This window comes from Corvus cornix, chromosome 1 (assembly GCF_000738735.6).
Source record: "Corvus cornix cornix isolate S_Up_H32 chromosome 1, ASM73873v5, whole genome shotgun sequence".
Lineage (NCBI taxonomy): Eukaryota > Metazoa > Chordata > Aves > Passeriformes > Corvidae > Corvus > Corvus cornix.
This window is the reverse complement of record NC_046332.1, coordinates 61116244-61133997: the sequence shown is the minus strand read 5'-3', so window position 1 is coordinate 61133997 and position 17754 is coordinate 61116244. Positions and strand designations below refer to the sequence as shown.

At 34.7% G+C, this 17754-nt stretch overlaps 1 protein-coding gene across 3 annotated transcripts in view; it reads right to left on the bottom strand.

Moving 5' to 3' along the window:
* TDRD3 (tudor domain containing 3) overlaps positions 1-17754 on the bottom strand; it is an 88006-nt gene that overhangs the window by 23914 nt on the left and 46338 nt on the right. For all 3 annotated transcript variants that reach the window (XM_039568600.1, XM_010405586.3, XM_010405585.3), the window contains 7 exons: positions 17406-17566; positions 15188-15329; positions 10424-10495; positions 9809-9958; positions 8970-9110; positions 7875-8031; positions 7118-7243 (listed from right to left, as the gene is read on the bottom strand). In XM_039568600.1, coding sequence (XP_039424534.1) covers positions 7118-7243; positions 7875-8031; positions 8970-9110; positions 9809-9958; positions 10424-10495; positions 15188-15329; positions 17406-17566 — 949 coding nt within the window. The remainder of the gene's footprint in view (positions 1-7117; positions 7244-7874; positions 8032-8969; positions 9111-9808; positions 9959-10423; positions 10496-15187; positions 15330-17405; positions 17567-17754) is intronic.

Here is a 17754-nt window from a genome sequence, read left to right as displayed (position 1 = left end):
AACCTACTGGCAAATTTGAGGTAGGATAAGTTGGTAACTGGGACAAGGAAGAGCTGGCAGCTGAATACTGGAGAGGCCATGGGTCTTGAAGGCCATCTACTAAGGAGACTCCAGATCTGGGCTCACATAGAGGCCAGGTAAGCACACTCATGTAACCCTCCTACCAGCTCCAGTCAACAAGCTGGACCAGAGGTGTCTGAGGTGGGTACCAGAGGTCAGGGGTCTCCTGGCCAGGAGAGACTCACATGGGTGTGTGCGTGTTGGTGGCTGGGTATGAGATCTGCTAGCAGACTTTAAAGCTCATGGAAAAGGACAACATAAACCCATTAGAGGGATTCATGTTTATATGAGCAATGCTGTGCCATGTGGGTGGCTGGAAAGGTGTCATTCTCTTGCCTGTGTCCATGAGCCTGGTGTGTGCATGGGCCTGGTGGGGCTGTGCACTCAGGTTCTCCTACATTCCTATGGGAAGAAATGTTACCACTAGAAACAATGAATGCTGATACCTGACAGCAAATGTATCAACTTTCATAATTACACACTAGATGGCAAGTTAAAATTAAAATGTAAATTTTACCTGGTTTATTTTTTTTTTTTAGAAAAATACTTTCAAGCATCACACTATTATTAGTAGCTCACAGAATTTTTATCAATTTAATTTACTAAATTGCCTAATAAGAATCTAGCTCTATTTTTACATTTATTTGATGTAGCATAACTTTTAGAAGTCACATTTGCTTTACTAAAATGACCTAGTGCTTTTATTTTTTAACATGACATAAGCATACATGAGGTTTAGCATGAACATGATCTTGGTAAAAATACATCTTACTCTATCATTTATTACTTTGAAACCCATCACATTTTTAATGCACTAATATGTAAAAATATGCTACTCAGAAAGATACAAGAGTTTCATAAATATGCATTATCTTTTTTAAAATGCAAAGATGACTTTAAATCTTGTATAATTAAATTTTTTTTGTTAGAGTAAAACCTTTATAGCTAAAAGTACCTCTTTATTTCTTCTTTACAAACGAGACATGAAAATACTGTTTTTCTTTACTTTAAATCTGTAACTTTTCACTAAGTATCTTCATTACACTTTTCCACTTCTGTATAACACCAATCTTATAGACTTCCTATCATCTAGAAAGATTTGACTTCCTAATTAATTAATTAACAGTCTTTGTTCACAAGATTCTTAATTTATACCTCTTCTCTTCTAGTAGTAAAATGCTCAGGCTTCCACTCTTCCTATGCCCAACCTAAGCTCTTATGTCTATTCCTAATTTTAATTACATATGAAATGACTGAACAGTTTGATGACCCCTGAATGTTTACTCCCTTGTACATACCATTGAAGAAAAATGCATATAAAATGCTAACCTAATTCACTATAAATCATCTTATTTAATATTCTGTAACATTAAATCCATTAAATAAAAGTCATTGTTCCAACAGAAAAAAAGCAGGAATGGGTTCATGACTTGATTTGGCATGGTAACACTTTGCTAGGTGGCAGGATTTTAGACTTAGACTCGAAATGTTTCCCCTTGAAGGCTGTCCTTTGCCCTTTTTCTAAATGAATAAACATTTCCTGAGCTGAGATGGGTAGTGACAGTACTTAGTACATACAAGGACTCTATACCACACAAAAGCATGCCAAGCAGTTACAGTTTAGTTAAAGCCTCCAGGAAAAACCAGAACGTAGACACATTCTTCTATAATTCAAAAAAGTTACTGAAATTTCTATCCAATTTCATAGCATGTAATTGTCTACCCAACATAATTTGATCATAACATAAAAGCAACAAGCTGATTTGAAAGTGTGTTGCATCCTTCGATTACAGGTTTTTATTTTTTTTAACTAGTAGTGGAAAGTTAAAATAATACCTGTGTTAAACAGCAGGTAAAGTGACTAGAAAATTTCAAAACCGTAAACACGGGTATTTTTTTCTAGGTCTCTTCACTGTGACATACAAAGGCTGACACAAAACACCTGACATTTTTTAGTCTAACCTTAAGGTATGCAAAATCCAATAAACTTATGTTTTCTACAGAGGTGCAGTTCTTGTGCTAAAAGCTTCCCTGGGGACTGCATCATACACGGCAGCCTTGAATGAGCAGGACACATTAATTGATTGTTTGACGTTCAAGCATAAATCACTCACAAATGGAAACTGCCAAGTAACAGTAAATGTTACTTTGTCAACAGTAGTCAACAAAAAAAGCCAGGAGATGAAAATAGTACTGGTTCTTCGTGTATTTGTGCTATCTGGCCTGATCACCAAAAAACCAAAGGAATTCTAAAGATTCTTTATGAGAAATAGGGATCAACACAAGCATCAAGGGATCCCATTCACAGACTGTCTACCATAACTGCTTCTACTTCCTGTCCTAACTCCAACAAACCATTAGCAACTGTTCCCAGAAAAGTAATGCTTCCTACAGGGCTATAACAAATATTAATTCGGCATTTAGCATGAAGATTTAGTCAGCTACTCTCAAACGGTGAGATGGGTTAACTTAATCATTGTTGTAACCAGAGGTTTGGGAACACAGTCTGGAAAAAATAGTTCAAAATTAATGATAAGGTTCTTGTCATCTACTGGGGTCAGTTTGGAACCCTCACTCACTTACGTTATTCATTTTGGCTTTTGTATGTGATGACGCAAGAAGATCATACAGGACCAATCACATTCCCCTGATTACAAGAAACCAGCAGGACCTGCTGCACTTGGAAATCCCAGCCAACACAATTTATAAAGTACTGCTCAATGCACAATGGAATTTAAAGAGTACGGTTTCCTGTAGTCCTCTCCTGTGGATTTTATCACGTTTAATAATGTGGTTAAATTCAAAGACCATGGCCCTTCCCACACTGGTGTCAATGTTTTGGGTTTCTCCTCTCAAACAGAATAATATTTTTATGTAACTGTATGGAAGTATATCTTTGAGACAGCTACCTCCAGGGCATGTTCTATCTTGTACTGGCCAAAAGATTAAAAAAATTAGAAGCACATTAGTTATACATTTGCACACACTTCATGGCATGAAGTAAAATTCCCATTATTCAATAGCTTTGACAAGTTAAATAAATATCAATATAATTCTTTCTAAAATGTAGCAACACTGAGGAATGGGGACCTGAGTGCATGTTTCTGTTGAAACAAAACAAATACAACCTGAGGAGGAGAGTGATAATAAAGAAGTGGACAAAAAAAATCCAAAACATTCTGCTGTTGTATTCACTACAAACTTTAACTAACAGGATTAAAGGACTGGAACAAAAACTGATAATTTTTTTATTATTCTTTAAAATGTATGAAATTTACTATATTTTTCTCTTTTATATTTAAAGAGAAAATACAAGTACAAGCCTTGTAACATATATCATCAGTGCTAACATACCAATACAACAAATATATGTGATTTTCTTGATAGTCACAATTAGCTCTGACTGAAGTTCAATTTTTAGAAGTAAAGCTGAATAAGAAATATGACTATTATTCAATTTGGATCTCTTGTCAATAGCATTCCGTGTTTATTGAAAACATGGCTACTACATGGCAGATTTCAAATGTTACAAATTTCTTTTAACTCCAGAAAGTCAGACTCTTTTTTTCCCCTCCAAGCGCCCTTGCTCCCAGATATTCAAATAAATTGCATGACCACAAAATGGAACAAATATTTTTGAATTACACTACCATTACCAATTTATTTCAAACTTTAATTTATTTGGGACTATATAAAGAATAATGTTCATTATTCCTTAATACTACAGCCAGAGCCCTTGTATTGTCTTATTCTTTCTGATAATCCTTGTGTTTACTTATTTAAGCTGGCAAAGATAGATGAGTTGTTCCTCATAACAAAAGAAAACAATAAGGAGATTAATGGAAAAAATCTTTTGTGTTCAGTAGCAGAAATTATCCAGGTGCAAGCATAGGCAGCTAATTGAAAGCAATTTTGTCTACTGTTTGTGTTATCTCTTGCAGTCAGGAGGCTTCTCTTCCCAAAATTCAAACTACTTAATTTCAATACAGAAATACTTTTGTAGGTGCCACCAACCATTCACAGTTAAAAATAAATAAATAAATAAATAAATAAACATGCCGTTTAATGCTAAGGATATGTTTGTTTTAATTCTTCACATTCCATTTAAATAAAGTGTGTTTACAGTATGCTGTGTTTTACAATAAAAGAGCTAGCAGATCATGGAGTCAGGTATTTAATACTTTTAACAGCCGTAATTACTTAAAACAGTATTTCGTTAACTGAAAAAAGGAGATCAAACATAAAAATCCCATCACAAGACACCACTTACAGGGAAAAAGACTAACATGCTTTCTTATAACTAATATGTACTTTTAAAAAAAAGAAACACCAAACAACAAGAAAAGTAATGTGCTGTCTTATCTTTTAAAAGGAATGTAAGTACATCCTAAAAAATACAAAGGTGTTTCAATTCATAAATGTTTTTCTACTTGGTCTAAATGCAAGATGAAAAGGTACCAAATCAAAGAAAAATATTCAACAACAGTACTGCAGTTCCTGTTCAGCAATAGAACCACCAAGCCAGAAGTGAATTTAGAAATTCTCTACACTACTAAGGTTTCAGGTGCAATTAAACACAGTAGATAAGAAAAATAAGGAGGGATGCACAAAGCAAATCAATCCTCTGTGTATTTGAAAAGAGACACAGTTCCTCTTTTCAGACACTTTCTCTCCCCTGATCATATAAGATTTTGAAGAAATTTGGTGTAGCACAGGATTAAAAAATATTTCGTTCAGTTCAGCAAAACTGCCTTTTGTTTTTTGGATTTTACATTGACTCTCAGTCATTTAGAAGGAATTACACTGTCTGAAGCACATAGGACTTTACTGCTTGCAATAATGATAAATACAGCCATTCTGGGTAATCATCTGCTCCTGGTCATATGCTAACATGTAATAGTAGAGGTGTGCTCATTTATTCAAAACCACTGTCCCTATACAAATCCTCTTTCTGAATACCTAAAAAACAACATGAGATTTTAGAGACCATACAGGACAGCAAGGTGCCAGAAATACTATAGAACAATCTATCTTCTTTTATATGTAGTATAATACAGTGTTTGGTGAATATAAATGGAGAAAAACCTGCCAGCCTGGGCACTCCTTAGTGTATTACTGTGCAGGAAAATCAATGAAGATATATTCTTGGCTATGTAACATTACATATTTGAGTTGTTTCGATCAGTTTCTCCAATGTGCCTTTCATTTCTGACCAATACTTTTCTAATTCTAAGTGAAACTACATGTCTCTACTGCTCACAACTGACAAGATCAAATGAAATTTAAGAGGTACTAATAATATATATATCCTGTTTTCTGCAGACATTTGGATGCAGACTTCATGATTGAAGAGTTCACAGTCCTAAGTATGGTCACTGCAGATAGATCACTCTGCAAATACTTTTAAAACTCCTGTCATCTCAGTTTGAATGGAACTTAAGACAAGTAATAATTAAGAATTTAACCGAAATGATTTTCAAAGGCAAAAGCAGTAAAATGGCAGAAAATTAAATTTCAATATATGATTTTAAGGATGTGTTTGAATTCATCAGACTGCAGAGCTTATCTCAAATTTGGCAAGGAAAAAAGCACTTTTAAATGTAAAAAATACATATGCCTACGTATTTCTTGAAAAAATCCATTTAAAAGACTCTGCAAGCAAAAGTAAAACCTGGCATAGAAACAGAGATGCAATCCTATGGGCTATACACACTCAGTAAGGAAAATAAAAGCTAAGAACACGAAACTAAGCAACCACTTCAAAGCCTTACAAATTACAAAGTACAACATCTACTTTTTTTTCAGAAGGAAAAAAAGGCAAAAAGATTGAAAGGAATTTCACAAAATAATCAGAACACTTTCTGAACTCTTCAAAAATGCTAACAAGTTGGGTTTGGGTTTTTTTCAGGAAAGTGGTTCAGGAATAGTACACTGGATTACATATTGATCGCTCAGATAAAGGGAGAAAAACCAACATAGTGATAAAAAAACCAAAAACCCCGTGTATCGTGCTAAGAAATATGCCAGAACCTTTGGTAACTGAAGGAGTACTAAACCTTTAAAAAGTTTTAATAGAATTATGTTTTTCTTCTTATGACATTTATGGAATCTTTTTATTTTTATTTAAGAGGAAAAAACCTCATAAAAGCTATGTGTATTTACCTTTAAAACACAATATTGAAGGTTATAAACTGAAGTAAAGATAACAAATAGATCTATTTTTTTACTCACATAACACTATGCTTTATTGTTTACATACATGTACTAAATCCAAAGGATCATTTAAGTCCCCCTAAGCAATCAATACTATCATTTTAAAAGAAGCAATTCACTCATTTCACAAGTCTTGCTAAACTATTATTACTTACTTACTACAAAATCACTGACAATACGAAATTTATATAACCCGCAGGGATTATTTCTTATATTTTCCTTTAAATGTCTTTCAGTCAAACATAAAAGCCTTCTGTAATATCTCAATATAAGCACAAAATGTATCCATAGAAAAAGCAATGTTTGCAATGTAAGCAAAAAACACTACCACTGTTTTCATTTCTGTTCACTGTAAAAAATCTAACATATCTTTGGTAAGTAAAATGAGGTGCCAAGAAATATCTCAAACATCATTCCCTATGCCTGCTTTCTGAAAACGTGATTATACTCATTACCTGAACAGTTTACAAAATTGTATCAGCTAATACAGAATGCTGGTGTATTTGAAAGGTATTTTCTTTAAATATTTTAGATTTCTGATAAATACAGTGAAGACTTATGATATCATGAGTGAAGACTCATGATTCAGGAAGAATCCAATCAGATTAACAAACAGTGATTTACATCATTTTATTCCAAATTACTGACTTTTAGACATCTAACCACCACGGAGCAATTTATTTGACCTTTCTTCAAAGGAGAGGAACAATTCTTCAAGTACTCTTTTTTTTTTTAATGACTGACTGTGGACAAAGTTCTAGGAATCAACTTTTAGATGACAGAGTTAGGAAAAAGAATACACTGTCCAACATTTGTTCCAGATACATTAATTTCAGTAACTCACCCTCTACTGTTAGAGTACCCATTTTGGATTCCAAGAAATCAAACAGTGTGCTTGGTGCAGATGGTCTGGTATTTCCTAGCTCCTCTTCATCTTCAGGTCTTATTCGGCCTCGGCCCTTCCCCTTACCTGTAAGCATTAAAGGATTTTTGTGAATAGGGAATAAAAAAATAAAAAAACATATACACTCCTTCATTTGATTTACAAAATGTTTGTATTTTCTGTTTTTAAAAAATTCTGCCACAGAAAGGCAGTGATAGGACAAGGGAGAACAATTTTAAACTAAAAACTGGAAAGATTAAGATTAGATGTGAGGAAAAAATTCTTGACTATGAGGGTGATGAGGCACTGGAACAGGCTGCTCATACAAGCTGTGGATGCTCCAACCCTGGAAGTGTTCAAGGCCAGGTTGGATGGGGCCCTGAGCGACTGGTCTGGTGGGTGGCCTCTCTGTCTGGGGGGTGGGGGAGGTGGAACAAGATGATCTTTAAGGTCCCTTCCAACCCATGTCCTTCTATGATTCTAGGATTCATGTTTCCCATTAAAGGGTAATTAAATATTCAACTTCCAATTCAAAAATTTTCACAAGAATATAATACACAGAGGCCTTTCTTAGGGATTTGCTTTCAGGTTTGCAATGCATTCTAACTTCCAGGAAAAAAACATGCAGATATGCCCTTCTGTAACTACATTAGTAATCCACCATACACAAATTCCTTGGCTTGTAAACAGTTTCAAAGCATCTCTTTGCAAGCTTTACCTCTAGGTGGTGGTCCCTGAATGGGTTTCTGTTTACTGTTGTTCAGAAGAAAATTTAATGCTGCCTCTAGGCTGTTACTGTTATCCATAAGAGCCTGTCTTGCTGCTTCCTTGCTAAAACCCATCTCTGTTATGTGTTTTAGAGCCTTTTCATCAACCTGAAATAAAAGGTACACACAGAAGTAATAAATAGAACACTCTATAAACCCACCAGATTTTATATTAATTTTTCTTTAGTTTTTAATTGAAACAATATTTCTAGTTTAATTGATTATAAACATTTCAGTTTTATATAAAATCTTCGCATACAATCTCAAAAGAACCAGCTAGTCAAGGGGTTTTTTATCAGTAGTATAGTTTTTAATTCATTAGTTTTCAGTTCTACTATTACATGCTTTCAAGCACAAATGTTCCTACTCTATATGAAAACTAAAAGAAATAACTCAAAATAATATCAAAACTAGCCATCTGTTCCTGTTTGAACCCTTTCACAACTTTTACAGACAATACAAAACCCAGTTACATCTTAAACATGGAAAAAATATAATTGGCTAGAGGTTTTGCAGAAGAAAGCAAAGAAATGCAAACAATTTACTTCTGCAGAAATACAGGCTCCATTATTCCAAACTGTATAGAGCTTGATGACAAAAAGGCAAAGCAGGAATCACAAAGCATTACATACAGAAAATAACCTTGCACCTGCACCAAAATTATACCAGTTACCCATCTACTTCAATAGCTGCAATCAAAAACATTCTTAACAGGAATCCCATGGATATAACATTGTGTCTATAGGTTCAAAAATAGCGATATCAAGACCCTACAAAAAAATCACAAAACCCCAAGCCTAAGGGAATCTAACCTCTAAGGCACATATTTAAATTTTACTGGATAAATATTTAGCCCAGAACCACAGTGAAACTCATAATCATCTCAGTAAGGTACAAAAGCATCATAAGTATTCTAAGCAGACCTCTAAAATTAATTGCAAGGAAAGTCGGCATTCCTCGAGGTATTTTGATTTTATTCTTGTTATATTTGGGGTTTTGTTTTTAATATTACACATTTAAGATTCCATTTAAGTCTTCCACCTTACCAGCTCTCGGTAGACACCTTCATTCTTCCCCTCTGGTTTTGCTATCTTCTCTTTCTGGAACAGTTCCCTGTTTCGATTTCCTCCAGCACTCACACTGAGATTGCTTCTGCTACTACCACCACCTCCTCCAAATGTTTTGGTCTTTAGATAAGCACAAAAATAACATTTCAGCAAACGGAATTTATGAAAATAAGCCTCAATATTTAGCTAGTAGAAAAAGTGCAGTACTTTTGTTGCAGCGGTATTTTTTTTTTATTATGCTCTGGGTCAACTAATAAAGCACAAATTTAAACACACACAGAAAAAGATTAATTTATTAGTTAGGGATTTTTTTTTCCCCTGTGCCCAAAAGAGGCTGTAAAAAAGGTACATAATTCTAGTTTTTACAACTTACTAAATTTGAGAAATAAGCTAAAAAGAAGACCAAAGGAGAACATATAAACCTGACACATTGGAACTAAATTTCTGAGCTACTTTTTCAGACTGAGTTCAGGGAATCATGGGGGTTTTGAGAGTCTAAAAAAGCAGATGAAAAATGATAACCTGCATTAATTAGCTAAATCTTATTAGTGAAATTGTAAACCCCTCATTTTTTAGTAGTGTTAACAAAATCATATCTACAATAAAACATTATGATACATTTATTAGCTTTATTAAAATAAGATCATAGCCATCAATCCAAAAGGACTCTAATTCTGACTCATCTTTTTAAAGATACAGGAGTAGAATTATAAGCAGGCAAATTTCAGAAAGCATTTGTCATTTAAGAGAGAAATACTTAAAATAACAAGAAAAGATCAATCACAGTCAGTAAAATGTTGTAACACATGCATTCTAACCTCTTTGCTCTTTGCTACTTCTGCAATAGCAGCTGTTCTCTGCTTTTCAAATTCATCATTGTCCGCAACAGGTTTTACAGTATTTGTCATTTGCAGAGTCTTTCTGCGATCAAGGTCTCTGCTATCCACTTGCACATGAGATGCACATTTCTGAAAATGCAAAAGAAATTTTTAATTAACTCTTCTGCCTACTCTCATTTGAGAAAGACCAAAGTATTATTCCATTAGAGTAGAAGACTCTCAGATAAAGACTATTATCATGTAGCTAAGACATCATGATGAAATTATGATGGTTCTTGGAAATCTGATGATCCTTGCCAAATTCTTTGGTATTTAAGAAGGGACTGCATTAGTGCCTACACAGTCTGACCAGCAGAATCAAAGGCTCCACACACTAAATAAAGTTAAGTTTGAAATTGAGAGGAAAAATGTTACTGGAAACTGGCACAACAAAGAGACAGGATTAACACAGTTTTGGGGGTTTTTTTAACAGGCACATTTTTGATATCCAAGTTATCAAGATCGAAGGTGTTTTGATTGCCTTTACCTAACTGGAACAAGGTACCTAGATATCATAATACAGGTACTTTTATGAAGTGACAAAGTACACTATACCTGCCCAAAAGGTACAAAAGGAGGAGGACCACCTTCTGTTCCAATGTTACTCCTATTGTGTTTTGCCAAACTCTGTAAAAAAATATTTGATAATTAATAAATTGCAAACAGAAATCAGATTATATAAATGTCTCTATTTCAGAAAGTATATGAAACTTGCAAGATGGACATTTTAAGCAGAAAAAAAATCATATTTTTAAATCTTGGGTCACATAAGTTAAGAAGAAGGTTGGAGGAGAGGCAGAGAAACAAAGAAAACTATGAATATTTTTATAATCACTAAGGCAATACGTAGAGCAAATGTAGAAAATTCAGTTATAGACCAAAATCTACACTAATAGAACAAAGCAGCACACAAATAGGCAGCAGATGTTTCTTTATACAGAATACAATGAACTTGCTGCCAGTAGAGATTGTAAAGGCATACAGCATGTTTAAAAAGGGATTGGACCAATTTAGCCCAGAGAAGTGAAGGTTTAGGGGGACCTTAGCAATCTACATGATGGAGACGGGCTCTTTTCAGTGGTGCCCAGTAAGATGACAAAGACAGTGGGCAGGAACTGAAACATAGGAGATTCCCTCCATCACAAAACACTTTTTTGACTGTGAGGGTGACTGAGACAGGGAGGTTAGAAAGTACCCATCCTTGGAGATATTCAAAAGCTGCCAGGACACTGTCCTGGACAATTGGCTCTAGGTGGCCTTGATTGAGCCAGATGACCTCCATCCTCAACCATTTTGTGAAATTCATGATCCCATGCATAAGCAAACACAGAAAGTATTAGTCAGAATTGTAGCCCCTGATACAATACAGCAATTCTGTATGCCAAGGCTGTATAAGTGTTCAGACTCTCATCTCTCCCTAAAAACAATCTCCTTTTTGCCACTGCTGGAAATGAAATGCTGTGCTACTAAGAAAAAAAAAGAACAGGTCCTTAATGCTGTTAAAATGCACCAAAATTGCATTCCCTATATTGTATCTCTTTTATTATCTTCATTTCTTACAGTCTTTTTCCCCCAATAGACAGTCATGCATTACTACACATACTCCCTGTTGTCAGAGACAGCCTTAATTACTTAAGCTATATATGACATTTACCTATATATTTGTTACCCTGATGTAGAATTGATTTAAATCCATCATCTGAGAAATGGAGTATAAACATGAATAAGCTTTAAGCCACCATGTTATCTGAGAATTTCTTAAACTAAGTAGTAGATTAATTTAGCTAATACATACTCAAATTAAAACTTTTGGTCCACTCCTTTCAAGTTAACCACTTTTTTTAGGAGTTGAAGACTGTTTTCTAAATAATTTATGGTTATTAATTCCTTTCAAGTTTAAAAAAAAAAAAAAGAATAATCCTTTTCCTCATGCCTTGGAGCAAAAAACACTGATAAAGTATTAAATAAATTATTCAAAAAAAGCACTTAGAAGTGCAGAAATCATAAAATTTCTCTGCTTTAGTCTCAATCAGTTCACTTAAAGTGCTGCCTTAGAATTAAGAGCTAACCAAGGGCTGATCACTGCAGCATGCTCATACCTCCCTGTACCTAATAACTGAAGCAGCACAGTACAACAGTGATTTCATGGCCAAGCCATTTCACTTCCCCAGAGCAGGCACTCCAGGTGCAACAAACCCTGCACTTATTCTGGGGTTTCTATTTGTTTGCTTGTTTGTTTGTACCTAGAGAAATGCATGCAATTTTGGAATGAATTCCCATACTGAATCAAATGATAATTAAAAAAAAATAATTATACTCTAGCCAAGAATTCAAGCATTGGATTAATTTCTCATGTCCTATGTCCAGGAAGAGCATGCTGAATTTACACTATTTTCTTTCTTTCCCAAATGAGAATCAAGAAAACACACAGAAGACAAAGATTGTTTCAATCTACTGCTCAAACATGCAATTGGGCAAATGGCAAAAAAGCCCTTAAAAACTGACTGCCAATTTACCAACTTTCAGCTACATGAATTTTGAATCATAACAATTTATTGCATAAAACTGTTATCCATAATGAAAGAACTTTAATGATCTAATGGTAAATAAGAGCCTTACACCTTCTTCTCAGGGAGCACTCTCTGCTGAGAAGTGAGAGTAGCTGCTTTAGAAACCAAGTTTCACATTGCACCAAATAAAAAGCAGACTGGCAACATGAACAATTTTCTTTATCTTACAATTAAATTTCCTCACACCCCAGCAGCAACTATTATTTACAATAAACTTTGTTATAAATACATTTAGTATGCTTCTTTTACCCTTTTAGCTCTATTTGCATCATGACACTAAAAACATATTTCCTAGGGAATCTCTTAAGAAACTAAGGTTTAGAATATGAGATTCCTAGGTATTATGTACTATTGTACCCTCACCCTTCTTTCTACCTGTATTTTGAAGTATACATAAAACTACTCCCTTTTCCCATGAGGTAATCTCAATATTTACCCTCACCTTCCCCAAAGTAGAAAAATCTTTAAGTATACTAGAGAGCTTTATTTTTAGATGATCAGTAATTCTAAGTTTTAAAAGTATAAGAGCCTGCCAAACAGTCTCACCAATCATCTCAGCATATTTGCTTCAGACTTCACTCATAGATTGTATATATTGTCTGGTGTTTTGTTTAATAGCAATACAAAATTGCTCTTCCTTCATAAGAAGGGTAGGAGCGGTATCTCAGGTACTGATCCTTCATGTTTGGAACATCAGTCACCATCAGAACACGAGGAATACTACGAAGCAATAATTATCTGGAACTGTATTTTTTCCTAAAGATGTCCGTGACACTTTACCTTACATTTCCAAGTAGTCTAGAAAAAAAATCACAGTAACAGTCTCATTTACTCCTTCCTTATTATTTACTGTTGCTTAAATAGGGGCACTTGAAAAGACCTGAAATTTCCAAGCAAGAATTTACTTTATGATAAAATTGAATCCTACAAGGAAGATAATACTGCATTCATTCCACATATGCTACATTGTAGTGTGAGTCTTTTATTACTAAAACTTGATTCCTCCTGAAAGGAATTTGAAACACTGCTCTGAATAGAGTAAAACAGTAACACAACTGAAAAACTAGAAGATGACAAGTAGGTGCAAGGACAATAACTTAAGACTGGATAAACAACTTTTATTCTAAAGTTTCATAATGTTATTTGGCTTAATAACACTAACTTTATACTAAGTGTAAAACCCCCTTATTTCATCATCTACACAGGAAGCCAAATTAACACATCTCAGACTTTCTAGTGGAGGGAAAATAAAAAACTGCCTTCAAAAATAAAAAACTAGCTTCAAAACCAGTAATTTAACATAGCCACACAAATAAAAGTTTTACGTCTTTTTATGCAAACAGTTCATCATTTTAATTAAGCTTCTGTGACAAGATGAGACAAGGAATGGAAATGTCCTTATCACCTCTCAGATATTTTAGCAATTATGCTTATTTGTCAACTGCTCTCTTCTGCAAACCTTTCTGAACAGGATAGAAGCATCAAGTTCATAGGGAAACTGCCATCATGTAGCATCTGGCTTTTACAGACTTGTTTGAGCCCTATCTGTCTAGCTGTCAGTCTGGATATAGAACTGGAACTACAATTTCCAGTGGTCATGGTTCACCCATCCAAACTGATTTCCTGTCACCAACAGCTTTTCTGACATGGCCACATTCATGTGCTGTGAGCTGGTCAACAAGAAAAAGAAAACAATACCCTGGCAAATTCCAAAAGTTTGAGAATTAGAGAGCTGAGAGGACAGCAGCAGGCAATAGTTAATTTTCTGTATCTTACCAGAGCAAATCAGTGACAGCTACCACTCCGTTAAACATATCACATACAGCCAATAGAACTGGCCAACAAGCGCTGAAAGCTGTAGTCAGCAGCACAACTTTGGTTATTAAATGCTTTGCTTTCTTTATTTATGTAAATAGGGTCTGTTCCAAGTTATTTCTTGATACTGACTTCAAAAAACAATTAATAATTATAAAGCAATTATTTGTTGGAAGTCCAGGTAGAAGAAATATGAAAACAGACTGTCCAAAATATCACCAAGAAAGCAAACCAGTTCTATTCTTGTGTTACCAATTACACGGCATTCTTAAGAATATGTTAGGTCTGTGTTCTCTCTTCTGCCCCATCAATCTTAAAACTCAGTGTTTTTTAACCGAAGAAAGAAATCACAACACTTAATACTAAGTAAGAATAAAAATCATAAAATGGGATGTTTCTGCTGTTGGCCCCAGAACCTTTTCTATTCTGAAAGCTTCATTTAAAACCAGGAACGCTTCTGTGTTTAAAAAAACCCCTTATTTTCAGCGATAAAAGCACAAAAAGGATGCCAAACAGAATCTAGTAGAATGTGTAACTGTAACATTCAAATAAATTTTGGCCCAGTTTGCTGAAATCTATTAAGTGCAACCAAACACCAAAGAAGGCTAGTTCTAACAAAAATGACTGAGCCCAGCTTAGCAGGAGCAACAGTAAATAGTACTTCATACAGAACTGACCATCATGTTCATAAGCAGCTACTCTGTTTCAACCCCTGCAGAATACAGAAAGGAATCAGCTCCCATGCAAAGATCACTTGTAATTTCTTCATTTGCAACATCATACATAAGAACTCTGGCTGCAGCCCTAAAACTATTGGGACACTACAGTTCTAAAAGCTTATCATATGGAAGTTCACAGTCAACAGCAGAAGCTTGAAGTTTTTAAACGTAATATGCAACTTGTAAGACAAGCATTTCCAGTGGTGTTACCTCACCCTTTGTAATTCCCACTTTTCTATAAGATGCTCCACTTCACCTCCAAGAACTGCTGTGTTACTGTCATCCAACAGCAAGAATCCATTTCTCACTTCAACAATTCCTGAAAGCTTAATTTTTGTTCCAGGTGGAGTGTTCAGGCTAGAGGTAGAAACAAAGCCAAATAATTCAAATACATTTATTACCATTTTGCCACAAAGAAACACATAAAAACCTGGTCATATCATAATTCCAACATTTTCATATGACATAATAAAAAATTAGCATCAAAAAGCACAGTACTTTTCAATAGCTTTACTGGAACACTTCCCACTCATTATGCAAAAATTCCATACTGCAAATTAGATTCTAACAGAGATGAATATTGGCAATCTGTCTGTTTGGTTAACATTCAATTTCACAATATCAAACTGAGGATATGATTTGTTTAGACTAACAGACAATATTCTTAGACAACTGGCTTTGAGGTAGGTTCCTCATATTTACAGTTAAGAGTGGATCTCCAGATACTAATCATCTCATTTTTTTTAGACATTGAACTTAGTAAACACAGAGTGGTTAGAAAGGAACCTTTCTACACATTGCTAAGAGCTAGGACTGTACTAGAATAAATACGAAAACCATGTATCTCGTAGCCCTTATTACTCTGTAATTTAAAAACATACGAATACTTTCTGTCATCAGCTCCCACAAGGAGCCACCTTACCTTCTTCTCAAGTGAACCTACCCTAGGAAAAGCAACAGCACAAGAATAAAAGAAGCATGTATTTCCAACATGTGATCGAAAGACATGACCAGCAGTGCAATATGGAAACTGCTTCTTCTTGTGAAGAAGGACAAAGACAGTTCAAACCTTACAACTGAGAGCCAATAATCTCTTTAAAATATGCTAAAGCTACTATTGCAATTACAGGCCCATACCACATGGTGAGGAACATTCATAGCAGAGTGAGGCAATTACAGTACCAGTGGCATTTAACCTTAGCAAAGTTAATGGATTTTTGGATTGTTCTGATAAAAGCAAAGAAAATGAGATCAAAAAATACACATGAAAGAAATACAGAAAAAAAATTAAAATTAGGCAAGAGGAGAGGGGTAAATGGAAACCATAGTCATGAAAACCTATAATTTAAAGGAAAATTGTGATTTTTATTTATTTCAAGTAATACTATGTACTGAAACAGCATATTATTGCAGTTTAATAGTCCAACATCAAACTTTAAACAATTACATATAATACAAATTAAATCTTTAAATGTTATGTAAAAGGAAGAGCTCACAGCATTACTAGAGTGATGAGTTCTCTAACATTTTTGAGATTTTTATCGAAAAGCTTTCAAATTATGTCTTGAACTGGGTGTTCATCTTTAAATATTTTGTGATCTAGAATCTACTTACACAGGAGTCTGTTTGCCTTCCTTTACTGCTCTCTTTATATTTGCATTGGAATATGATATTCCAAGTTGTGCTGGCTCAAGCTAAAACTAAAATATCATTAAATGTTCTGATAGCATCACTCTAAACTGCAAGCTGGCTCCTGCTCAGAAGGAACAGTTTAACAGTAAAACGTGACATTCAAAAATTAAGTACATATCTATATCTAACTGTTGCAGCTAGCAGAGAAAGAAGAAAAAGGATTTTTTTTAAACCAAAGTTAACTGAATTAGAGGAGTGCAGAACACACCATGACTCTGCAGACTAAACACCAGAGATCGTTTTTAGCATATCCATAACCAAACACACAAAACATCCCCATGTTCATCAGTAAATCAGCTTTCTTACCCTTCACTTTTAACTGAAGAAACATCCAAGTTAAAGGCCTCCCCATGGTCAAGCAGTATTAGTTGCATTGGCTTAGGAGTGTCAAGCCCGTGGCATTCCTGCTACAAAGGTAAGGCAAAAGATCTACTACTACTAAAAATTGGGGATTTGGCCCAAGTTTACACACACCCCCAAAATGCTGTGTGGCGTGAAACTACAACTCAGTAGATGGCTGCAGAAATCCACTTTCTTCCATTATGTACTTCAGCATAAACTGAACTGTAAATTACATTCATATATACCTTTGCATGCTGAATTTAAGTTTCTCCTTTATATACAAATCCAAGAAGGAAGCCTCTTTTGTCAAGCAATTTTTTTTATCAAATACTAAGGACACTCCATTTTTTCAAGGACATTGAAGTATCAAAGCAAAACCTGGAAAAGAAAGTTGTTCACCTTATTTTTGACATGCTACTGTATTCTATAGCTGTGCAGCTTGTGTGTCCATCAGTCATCTGTAAACGTAACATTCTGGGAGCAGCCTGAGATTCTTCGTTATCCTTTGGTGCAGCAACATTGCGGATTTTCTGTATTTGCAGGACACATGGCCCTTCCAGCTAGGTAAGTCAAACAGAAAAGACAAAACTATGAGCACTGTTAAGCAAACACATGGCAATATCTAGACACACCAACAGATGCCCCCAGGCAAAGAAAAGTGTAATTTGATCATGTTCAACTTCTATCACTCATGTACTGTATGTTCTAAAGCCTGATAAAAATGGCTTTTTCAGAGAAAGAGTTGCAG